Genomic DNA, 11,480 nt, shown 5'->3' on the forward strand with positions numbered 1-11,480 from the left:
GTTCAGCGGTATAAGCGCCTGCCTGGCAAGCACAAGGTCCCGAGTTGGATCCCTGGTACTGAAAAAAAAAAAAAAAAAAAAAAAACAACTTCTAATGCTTTTTCCTCGGGAACTATATAAACAGAAAAAATAAACCTCTATTGCACTATATACTTTTGGTTTTAAAAACATCAGTGAAAGTACAGAGCAGCCCTCACCTGCCTATTTCATTGTTCATGGTTTCAGTTACACAGTCAACCTCAGCGCAAAAATATTAACATGTCTTGACTCTCTTAAGAGAAGCTACCTTCACGTGTGAACTCTCACTAGAATATGTCACTGCAATTGCTTTATCTTTTATTAGTTGTTAATCTGTTATTGTGCCTCACGCATAAACGTTGTCATGTGTATGTACGTACAGGGAAGAAGGTAGCGTGCTTGGGGCCCAGAGCTGGCTGAGCTTGTAGGCATCCGCAGCAGGTCTGGGATAGGTCCTCTGTGGCCAGGGGGCTCCTCTGTGTGCACATTTAACCTTAAGAGTCTCAGTAAGTACGGGCGCAAGTGATGGAATCAACATCATGCTGGAAATTTCTATCCTTTGAAAAATCTGTCTCCTGTGGACACCAGGAGGGATTCAGTCCTCTAAATATCAAATGCAAGTTTCCTGTTATGATGTCCATATTGAACAAAGGCTGAAATAACGGACACAGAGGCATAAACAATTTCAGAGATGGCAGGGCCAGCGAGATAGCTCAGTGGTCTAAGCATCTGCTCAGGCATGCACAGGGACCCGGGGCTCGATCCCCAGCCCCCCACCTCCGGGCTTGCTGAGCCGGCCGTCAAGACCCAGTGTGATGGCGCTTGCCTGTAATCCCAGCACCAGGGTGGCTGAGACAGGAGGCTCACTAGGAGTCCGAGCTGCGTGGCGAGATCCTGTACCAAATACATAAATAATAACAAAAAAATAAAAGCAAAGATGATTCAAGCTCTCGTCCTATGTGAATCATCAGTATAGATCTTTCTGCCATGGTTACACCCACCAATAGTGAATTTTAAATCCCACAGAATTCTTGTTGATATGTTAAAACATACAGCTGCACGTCCAGACTGGATGTACTGATCCAGCACGAGTAGCCCAAGCTGTCGTGCTGTGTGGAAAGCACGGCCCCAGTTGTCCCCTGGCCTCCGCTGGCCGCCCGCCAGGCTGCTCATCCGGGAACGAAGGCACCCCGCGCTCCCACTAACTCTGCCCCACTTTTCTCCCTTCCGTGAAGACACAGACGCCCTTCCAGCAGCACTCACTGCGCTTTAGCCTCAGAGGACGTGAGGTGTGAAAACCTGAGGCATCTCTGGAGATGCTATAACCAAAGTAGTAGGGGTGCGAGTGGGACGGTTGGGGGGTTCCAGAGAACCTCTGGAAAGGGTGGAGTCGGAGACTGCGAGGCGGCCCGCTGGGCGCTGCATCCTGCCCGCACTCTCAGCGGCCTGCAGATTAGCGTAATGATGCTGAAGTCGCTGCAGGAAGACCAGAACGCAGTAAATGAATGCACTGACCGTGAATGCCAGGCACCCGCGCTGCCTCAGGGTCCGCACTTCACCAAGTCTCCTCACGAAGGAGGCCGTCTTATCCCTGCTCTGAGGCGAGCTTTCCTTTGCAGGAGATGGCAAAGTGAGCTTCTCGGACTTCTTGAAGGTGCTGACAGACAGGAGCCGCTTCCTCCAGGCTGTGGGTGAGTAGGCGCGGGCCTCCCTGCAGGACGCGGTCGGGACAGAGCACGCTGCGGCACGGTTTGTTCTTAATCTGCTTCTCCAAAGTGGTACCTGCGAAGCCAACTGATGCAGTTTTAGCGCTTCAACTTACACATATTAGGCAGGTACTGGTGTTGTCTGAGGGACCCTTCAGGGGACGCTGTGCTCTGGTCTCAAGGGGATGCTGGAAGAAGTGACAGGAGCAGGAAACCTGGGCTGCTTTTATGCTCGTTCAGTTCTTTGTCAAGTATATGTTCTACCTTCAGAAGCATTCTGTGTACAGAGGAAAATAAGTTTTTTCCTTAGGGGGGAAAATGGCCTCTCTCATGCAGAGCTGAGCAGAGGTAATGAATTGCTCTGGAAAAACCCTCCCGGCGCTGGCGGAGCCTCTAGCTCGAGTCCGCTTGAGATTAGCGTGCGCGCTGGGAGGAGCTCCAGGAATGCTGCTGGTGGAGCTTCTGTGGTTTACTTTTAAGCTTAGTAGACCGACCGCTGCCTTGGAAAGTCTAACCACCCTGCATATCATGTTTTTTATGGTAATACATTCTAAAGTTCAGATACCATATACAGTTTTGAAAATGTGCTCATTTCTAGACTATAAACCATCATTAGGATTTTTTAAAAGCCACCACTTGGGGCCAGGGATCTAGCTCAGAGGCACAGCGCCTGCCTGGTAAGTGCAATTCCTGATTCTCTCCCACACACACACAGAAAAAGAAAAAATTTCACCATTTTCAAATATTACAATAATAGTTCTACAAACCAAGGATCCGTTTACTGACAATTCCTTTACCTTGAGGAACAACAGTCCTTAAAGTGTAATTCATGCTTACAAAGGGTGATGTTAAAATTCATGTTAAAAGGGTTATATATTTACTTAGAAGACATTGAACTAAGTATTTTTATATTCCATGATTATTCTGTTTGCCCCTTAATCAAAATGACCTAACAAAACAAAATTTTAATGTTTTACCATATCTTTAGTTCTAGAGTTGATATTATTATTATTATTATTATTGTCAGTAGTGAAAAGAATGTTGTCTTCTTACTTTTTCTGATAAGTGCTTTATTCAGAAGACATTCTGAATTTTTTTTCACTCTCTTCCATAGTTCCAGAAAAAGAAACCTGTTTAAACCCAACCAGCAACCCAGGCACCCTATTATTTGAAATCCTATCAAAGCTTATAGAGACTTCGGCCCTGCCCAGAAAGACTATAATGGACATAGTGAGGTAAGTGGCAAGGACCGAGACGAGACAGCCTTCCCAAGCACTTACAAGGGCGCCTCTCACCAACACCCTGCTCCACAGGCTCTGGTCCAAAACAAAGGAACAGGGCTGGGCGCAATGGCGCCCACGTGTGACCCCAGCACTCAGGAGGCCGAGGCAGGCGGATGGCCAGGAAGTTGAGGCCAGCCTGGGATCCACAGTGCGTTCAAGGCCAGCCTGGACTACATAGCAAGGCCCTGTCTCAAAAATATAAAAATAAATTAAAACCATTAAACCAAAACCTAGAAAAAGGGGGCTGGGGATTTGGTTCAGCGGTAGAATGCTTGCCTAGGTAAACCTCCCCCAAAACACAGGAAAAGGTATCTAGGCAAATGGTCATGTGCCAAAATGTCCCTGCCTGGAGTTGAAATGGCAAGGCCAAGCTCAGACTGTCCCCAAGCCCCGTTGTAAGCCTAGGGCTCCAGGCAAGTGCAGCCTCTTCTACTCCAGGCCAGGAAACCCCAGCAGAATCAAACTTCTCCGGGGATGATTTTAAGTGGGTTTCAAACTCCAGTGTGGAATACTAGGGACTTCTGTACGCGCTGAACTACCACAACTCAGCAGGTCTCGCTCTGAAAGACCAGCGAGTTCCGACCTCCCATGGAAGCCTTTGGACTGGAGCGCAGGCAGGGCCAGGCATGAGAATACGGGTCACAGGACATTCTCGTAGCTAAGCTCAGTCCAGCAAATACAAGTAAAAATAGATTTCTTCAAGCTATTTTTATCATTGTACTACAGAAACTAAATCTTGATATTATCAATCTTTTCAGTTTGTTTTTTATATTAATTTTATTGAAAAAGCAGTAGCAATGAGATTCAATTTGTTTTTATTTTGTTTTGTTTTTGTCTTTTTGAGACAGGGTCTCCCTATGCAGTTCCAAGCTGAACTTGAGCCCACTTTGTAGCCCAGGCTGGTCTCGAACTCACAACGACCCCCCTGCATCCGCCTCCCAAGTGCTGGGATTGCTGGCGTGCACCACCACACCTGGCTGATCTTTCCAACTTGTCCTTCTTCACAGCCTCGTGGTATCATACTTATAGAGAATTCAAAACACTGAATGCCATCAACAGTGTAAAAATATCCTTGTGCCCCTCAGTACGTAGTCCCTCTATGCTGTGCGGTCTCACCGCCAGACGGAACAGAGGGTGCACAGAATTCTGCTTTTCATTTCCTTGTCATTCAGAGAGACGTTCATTTACTTAATTATTCTGGTGTTTTTGAATCAGGGTCTCCATGTGTAGTTCAAGCTGGCCTCAAACTTGTGGCAACCTTCCTGCCTCAGCTTCCTTGAGTGCTGGGGTTATGGTCATGTGCCACCACACAGAAAGACATTTATTAAATGCCTGCTTTTAAAACACAAATTGAGTACTTTGTTAAATGTCTCAGCCTCAGTTTCCTCATCTATGAAATGTAGTAAAGAATAATAATATCACACTTAAAGGGCAATTGTGGGGGGCCGGGGAGATGGCTCAGTGGAATAAGCGCTTCCCTGGCAAGCGCAAGGGTCTGAGTTCAATCGACGGTTCCGGGAAAAAAAAAAGGGGGGCAATTGTGGGGATCGATTTGATACCACATGAGATGCCTTCGCACCTTACAAGAGCTCCAGAAAGGCTCCAGTATGTGGACATTACCGTAAGAGCCAGGCATGGTGACGCACACCTATGATCCCAGCGCTCAGTAGGCTGAGGCAGGAGGATTGTCATGAGTTCAAGGCCAGCCTGGCTTCCACAGTGAGTTCAAGTCCACCCTGAACTATATAACAAGACTTTGTCTCGAAAGAAAAAAATTCAAATAGTATTGAATGTGAGGATAAGATTTAAAATAGATTTATTCAGCATATATAACTCATAATCTAACATTTTTCTTTTTGTGTTATAGCTCCTTTTAGCTATTTTTAAATAACATTTTCTTTTTAAGCTACTTCCGAAAAAAGTTCCAGGATATCAGCGCAGAAGAACCGTGGCACCCAAACGCGGCGGGTTATGCAAAGAGAAGAGGGACGCCGGGCGTGGGCGTGACTTCCGGCTCCAGCACGGCGGCCTTTGCCAACGCTGCCCGCATCGCGATCACCAGCGAAAAGGACCTATTTAAATTTCTTGAAGAGTTTAAGAGTAAGAGCCCCTGTTCTCCGTGCGCTGCTCAGAGGGACGTGTAGTGTGTGCCGGCGCCGCGCACGTCGCGGCCACGCATGCAGGAGCGCAGCACCGCGCGGCGTCGGACCCCTGCCCCGGCGCCCCCAGCCCCTCTCCTGTGCCTCTTCCGTCCATTCTTTTACGTCCTAGGGTTCTCACCGAAAGCGGGGTGCTACTTACCTTTCTGTATCTGACTCACTGCCCTGAGCACAATGGCTCGAGCCTGGGAGGCAGCTCCTGGCACGCGTGCCGGCCCGGCACGCTCGGGGTCCCGAGTGCAATCCCCAGTACAGCACTGCGACACAGCGCAAAACAGAGAGCCGTATCGGCCTCGAGTTCCACGCATTCCCCAGCAAGTGTCATGACTTCACTCCTTTTATGGCTGAATCGAATTTCACTGTGCATTCGAGGTACGGCGGAAGCTGCAGTAAATGCGCACACCAAACGATGCGCTGCAGCCCTTGCATCCCCTCCCCATCACGCCCGTGCTCCAGCGCGCTGCAACGGACGCGTCCGGGAGGCCGCCTTCGCCACTGTGTCCGCAAGGTCGGGCCGTCCAGGGCCGTCCGGCAGGCAGGCAGCCCACGCAGCGCATCCTGACGGCCTTCCTTACTGGATCTGAACCCGCGCAACTCTGGCGCTCCCCAAGTCAAAATGACCGCGAAAGGGAAGCGCTGCGAGTCGGGTCAGGACGCGGGGCGACCGCAGCAGCGCAGCCGGAGGTGCGCGCAGGGCAGGGCCCGGCGGAGGTGCGCACAGGGCAGGCCCCCCGCGGAGGTGAGCACGAGGCAGGCCCCCCGGAGGTGCGCGCAGGGCAGGCCCCCCGGAGGTGAGCACGAGGCAGGCCCCCCGGAGGTGAGCACGAGGCAGGCCCCCCCGGAGGTGAGCACGAGGCAGGCCCCCCCCCCGGAGGTGCGCGCAGGGCAGGGCCCCCGCAGAGGTGAGCACGAGGCAGGCCCCCCGGAGGTGCGCGCAGGGCAGGCCCCCCGGAGGTGCGCACGAGGCAGGCCCCCCGGAGGTGAGCACGAGGCAGGCCCCCCCGGAGGTGAGCACGAGGCAGGCCCCCCCCCCCGGAGGTGCGCGCAGGGCAGGGCCCGGCGGAGGTGCGCACGAGGCAGGCCCCCCCCCCCGGAGGTGAGCACGAGGCAGGCCCCCGCGGAGGTGAGCACGAGGCAGGCCCCCCGCGGAGGTGAGCACGAGGCAGGCCCCCGCGGAGGTGAGCACGAGGCAGGCCCCCGCGGAGGTGCGCACGAGGCAGGCCCCCCCGGAGGTGAGCACGAGGCAGGCCCCCGTGGGGGTGCGCGCGAGGCGGGCCTCCGCGGCTGCTTCCGACAGGCCGAGGTGTTCTGAGCAGGAGGCAGCGCCTGGGGGACCGATGGTGCTGTGACCTTTGCTCCAATTGTTTTAATTAAACATCCACCGTATTTTCAGGCACTATTAGCTGCGCCCATACGTCTGCTGACGGGCATCCAGCAGTCTCGGGGGCGTAGCTCTTTGTCACACTGCCATAAACCTGCGCTCTGAGAGGGACCCGCTGGGCTGCAGCTGGGTCCAGTAGCATTTCTAGTTTGGGGTTTTTAAGGAATTTCTGTAGTGGCTACCTATTGTGTTCTCGATAGCCATTCTGAACCAAACTTTTTTTTTTTCAACGTATTTGGTACAGGGTCTCACTACACAGCTCGGACAGGTAGTGATCCTCCTGCCTCCAGCCTCAGTGCTGGGATTACAGGCGTGAGCCACCACCCCCAGCACATTGATAGCCGTTCTGACCAGGAGTAGGACAGAATCCAGAGTAGTTTTCATGTTTTCCTAAAGGCTAAGCGTGTGAGGCCAACAGTGGCTCTTCTCTTGAGAAATGTCTGGTTCATTAGCCTATTTTTTTTTTAATTGGATCACTTGCTTTTTAGTGGTTAATTTTTTTTCTTTGTATATTCTAAATATTAGCCCTCTGACCAAGTGTGGGCACACAGGCCTGTAATCCCAGCCCTTGGGTGGCTGAGGCAGGAGGATCACTGTGAGTTCAAGGCCAGCCTGGACGTTGTAGTAAAGCCTGCCTCAAAAAGACCAAATTTATGTAAGTCCTTTATCAGAAGAGTAGCTAGTATTGCCCTATTCTGTAGGTTGTCTCTCAAAAGGGTTTTTTTTTTTAATTTTGAGACAGGGTCTCGCTATATAGTTCACGCTGGCCTTGAACTCACTACGTGGCCACGGCCGGCCTTGAATTTACAGCCATCCCCCTGCTGTTGGTACCTTATAAGAGCTCCATAAAGGTTAGCCACATGTGGAAATCAGAGTAAGGATAAGCCAGGCATGGCGATACACACCTATAATCCCAGCACTCAGTAGGCTGAGACAGGAAGAACGTGTGAGTTCAAGGCCTCCCGAGTGCCAGGATTACAGGAATGAGCCACCAAGCCTGGCTGTGTAGAAGGTTTTTAATTTGAATAACCCTCGTCATTGACTGTGGGTGTTACTTCCTGTGCGATTAGACTTCCGCTCGAGAAGTCCTCGCCTGCACCTGTGGCTTCAAGGGTTTCCTCTAAGTTATCTTATAGGAGTTTCAATATTTTTGGTTTGGGGACAATTTTTGTTTTTGTGGTGCAGGGAATTGAACCCAGGACCTTTATACTGAATTACACCCCCAGCCCTTTTTCTTTTTATTTTTTTCCTGAGGTATTAGGGATTGAACTCAGGCTCTTGCACTTGCCAGGCAAGCACTTATTCTACTGAGCTATCTCCCTGGTCCCCTCTTTATTATTTTTATTTTGGGTCTCCCCAAGTTCCTAAGTCACCCAGACACCCAGTTTGGGGTCAACAGGAGTACTGGGATTACAGTACCCTCAAACATGTTCCTGCTGGGGCCAGGGAGATGGTTCAGTAGAATAAGCGCTTGCCTGGCAAGCGCAAGGGCCTGAGGTCAATCCCCGGTTCCACAAAAAAAAAAAAAAGTTCCTACTTTGAGATCTAAGTCTTTGAGCCATTTTCACTTGACTTCAGTGTTGTGGTGCAGTGCAGAGATATACCCACGAGGCCGAGGGGAGACAGACCAGCCTGATTAGCCAGCAGACGGCATCCAACGTGGCGTTTGGAATGTCGGCCCCTGAGCAGGGCTGTACTTCGGAGTTCCAGGTGGCTGGGGAGGCAGGAACGTGTCCTCATTTAGCTTGGTTTTTGTTTTTATCCTTTGGCGGAAATGGGGATTGAACTCAGGCCCTTGCACCTACCAGGCAAGCACATAGTCTACTGAGCTTTCTCCCCGGCCCCTCATTTAGCTTGGAATGTGTCGGTGCAGTGGAAATTTTGCACAACGGGGTGAGGGGCCGTCAGCTCTTTTCACTCTTTCCTCTTAGGAGCTGGAACGTCCTGCCCCACAGGAAGGAGGAAGGGGGTGTTGTTTAGGTCGGCTAAAGGTGGCCTTAATCCAGGAGGTCTTTCCTAAGCCAAGATGGTGTGTGCTTCAGCCCAGGGCGTTAGTCCAGGGTGCGATACATGGACCTAGTTTTAATCTTCTCCTTGTGTTTTCCCAGCACATTGTGAAGAAGCTGTCTTTTCTCCGACTTGTTTTTTGGCCCTTGTTATGGCTTGTGCCTGGAGTCCCCCAAAGCCTCGAGTACTCACAGGTGGGGCTTTGCAGAGGGGCTGGACCTGAGTGTGTGGTGCTGGGCGAAGGTGTGCGACTGCTAAATTAGGCCACTGATTGGTTTGCGCGGTTCTGGGTGAGCTCATGGAAAGGCGCTCCCCGGGTGTGAGCGCTGTCTGCCCTGAGCGGGCAGCCTGGCCAGACGCAAGGGGCAGGACGGAAGAGGGAGGCCGCTGTCCTCCCTGCGGCTGCTTCCCTGCTTTGCCGCTTGCTGCCCGCCGGGCACTGTTTCTCCTCCATGAAGCCCCTCTGCCCCGCCACCCTGCCTCGGAGCGAGCCAGCCAGCCTTGAATTGAAACCTACAAACTGACGGTTCACCTGTCCTCTTTTAACTTTGAATATTGGGTATTTTGTCTCAGCAATGACAAAAAGGAACGGAGACAGCCTCTTTGTCAGACGTCAGATGGCCGAAGGTGTGTGGGATCCTTTCTGTGTTTTCTATTCCATTGGTCTGTATGACTACTTTTATATAACTATCACGTAGGTTTCTTGGGTTGTTTGTTTATTTTACTATAGCTTTGTGGTATAACTTTGAAAAATCCTAAATGGTACTGTCTCCCACATTGCCTTTTGTTGTTGTTGTTTTATTTGTTTTATCTTTTTGCGGCAAGGTTCCACTATACAGCTCAAGCTGGCCTTGAACTCACTTTTTAGCCCAGGCCAGCCTTGAAATCAGAGAAATCCTCCTGCCTCGGCCTCCTAAGTGCTGGGGTCCAGGCATGCACCTGCATGCCCAGGCTCCACTTTGTACTGTTTACTCAAGATTACTTTGGCTATTCTGAGTCTTTTCTGGTTCTGTATAAATATTAGGATTGGTTTTTTCTACCTCAATGAAGAATGGATTTTAGTAGAGATTGCATTAAATCTACAGATCACTCTTGTTTTTATGGCCATTTGAATAATAACCAATTCTGACTAATAGGAACTGGAGATGTTTTTGCATTTTCTTCTTTTTTTAAATCTTTCATTTATTTATTTGGTACAGGTTCTTGCTACGCAGCTCAGATTCATAGTAATTCTCCTGTCTCCGTCTCCCCAGTGCTGGGATTACAGATGTGTACCACCACACCCAATTTCAGTGGCCAGCACAACACTCTCAGGGGTCAGGGCCAGCCCGGCATGCAAGTGCCAGGGATTGAACCCTTGTCCTTGCTCTTGCCAGGCAGTGCTTAGACCACCAAGCTATCTCTCCCACCCATTTTTGCATTTTTTTACAGCCTCTTTACTCCCTCTCTTCAGAGACCAATAGTCTTCATAGGAGTCTTTTGTCTTCTTGGCTGCATTAAAAGATTTGTCTCTGACTCACCAGCAGTAAGACCTTGAGGCCAAGCACAGGCCCTGAGCCTGCTGAGTAACTGCTCTGACACCCAGATACCATTCAGAAGCAAAGGTCCCCGAGACCTTGGTCCTTAGAGCCAGGTGAACCCAGGCGCCTGCAGACAGCGTGCAGTGGAAATAGGAGAGTGAGGAGGAGTGGCACAGCCACTGAGGAGCGGCAACTGTTTGTCTTATCAGAATTTCATTGCTTGAGGCCAACGAGATAGCTCAGAGGACTAAGTGCCTGCTTAGGCAAACAGGGACCTCAGTTCCATCCCAGGCACCACATGCTGTGCCAGCCCCACCCTCAGGGTGGGCTGAGCCAGCCGGAATCCGGGCATGGTGGCCCATGCCTGAAATCCCAGCACTGGGGAGGCCGAAAGGAGAATCGCCACACGTCTGAGCTGTGTAGGGAAGACTCCGCAATGACCAAATACACTGAAAAAACAAATTTCATTGCTTGTGATACAGTCTTTGTTTTTGTCTTTCTAGGACGCAGTTTCCCTTCAGATAGCCCGTACTCTAAAATACCCATCTTCCCATTGTTTCCTAATGTGGATGCTGTGGTGACAGGGAAGCCTTTCAGGGACATACAGAAGTTCGAGATGCTAAGGAGAAGAGAGCCTCTGAATTTCTTTGAGGACTACTTCTTCCACAAAAAAGACTGGAAAGCACAGGTAAGGTTTAGATTATGTCACCTTCACACCTAATCCTTGAATTTGTAAAGTGCCACCTCAAGAGGACTGACCCCATCCGTGTCAGGAAATATTTGTAGTCGTGTGTCCACCCAGTTTCCGTAGCCATGCTCCTCAGTCTCTGCCTAACTGTAGGGATTTCATGGAATTTCAGCCAATACTGAAACTCACTGCACACGACAGCCTTAGGCTGGGCGTCAGGCAGTGTAGAGTTGGCGACAGCAAAGAGCCAGCTCTGCCTTCCCTGCACGCCAGGAGCTCAGGGACGAGGGGCTGCAGCTCGGACCCCACGCAGCTCAGGACTGTGTGCTGTGGCCTGGGGCTCACAGGGGAAACAATGCCGGACACACAGTTTAGAGGAGTGCTTTAGGCACCCAAGGATCATATACACAGAGAGGGCAGGAAATCTGTCCACATGCTAAAAATCCAAAAATCCAGCTAAGGATGTGGGTCCCACAGCAGTGTCCTGCGTAAGTCCAGCTGAAGACCTACAGCTCATGAAGATCCCCCACGAGTCCAGCCGGAGACCTGGAGCCCGTGGCAATGCCTCACACAGGCCAGTCTCACAGATCTTCACTGGAAATGCACGAAGATCAGTGGTGGAAGCCAGAAAGTCTATGCCAGCAGGATGAAGGACGTGTGCCAGCGGGCTGGTGGAGCTGCACTGGAGCAGGATGAAGGACGTGTGCCAGCGGGCTGG

General features: G+C 51.0%; 1 protein-coding gene across 1 annotated transcript in view; it reads left to right on the forward strand.

The window, feature by feature from the left end:
• Efcab3 (EF-hand calcium binding domain 3) overlaps window positions 1-11,480 on the forward strand; it is a 66,644-nt gene that overhangs the window by 31,283 nt on the left and 23,881 nt on the right. The window contains exon 9 of the mRNA XM_023714083.1: window positions 10,578-10,762. Coding sequence (XP_023569851.1) covers window positions 10,578-10,762 — 185 coding nt within the window. The remainder of the gene's footprint in view (window positions 1-10,577; window positions 10,763-11,480) is intronic.

Source organism: Octodon degus, unplaced genomic scaffold (genome assembly GCF_000260255.1).
Source record: "Octodon degus isolate 3935 unplaced genomic scaffold, OctDeg1.0 scaffold00033, whole genome shotgun sequence".
NCBI classification, from domain to species: Eukaryota; Metazoa; Chordata; class Mammalia; order Rodentia; family Octodontidae; genus Octodon; species Octodon degus.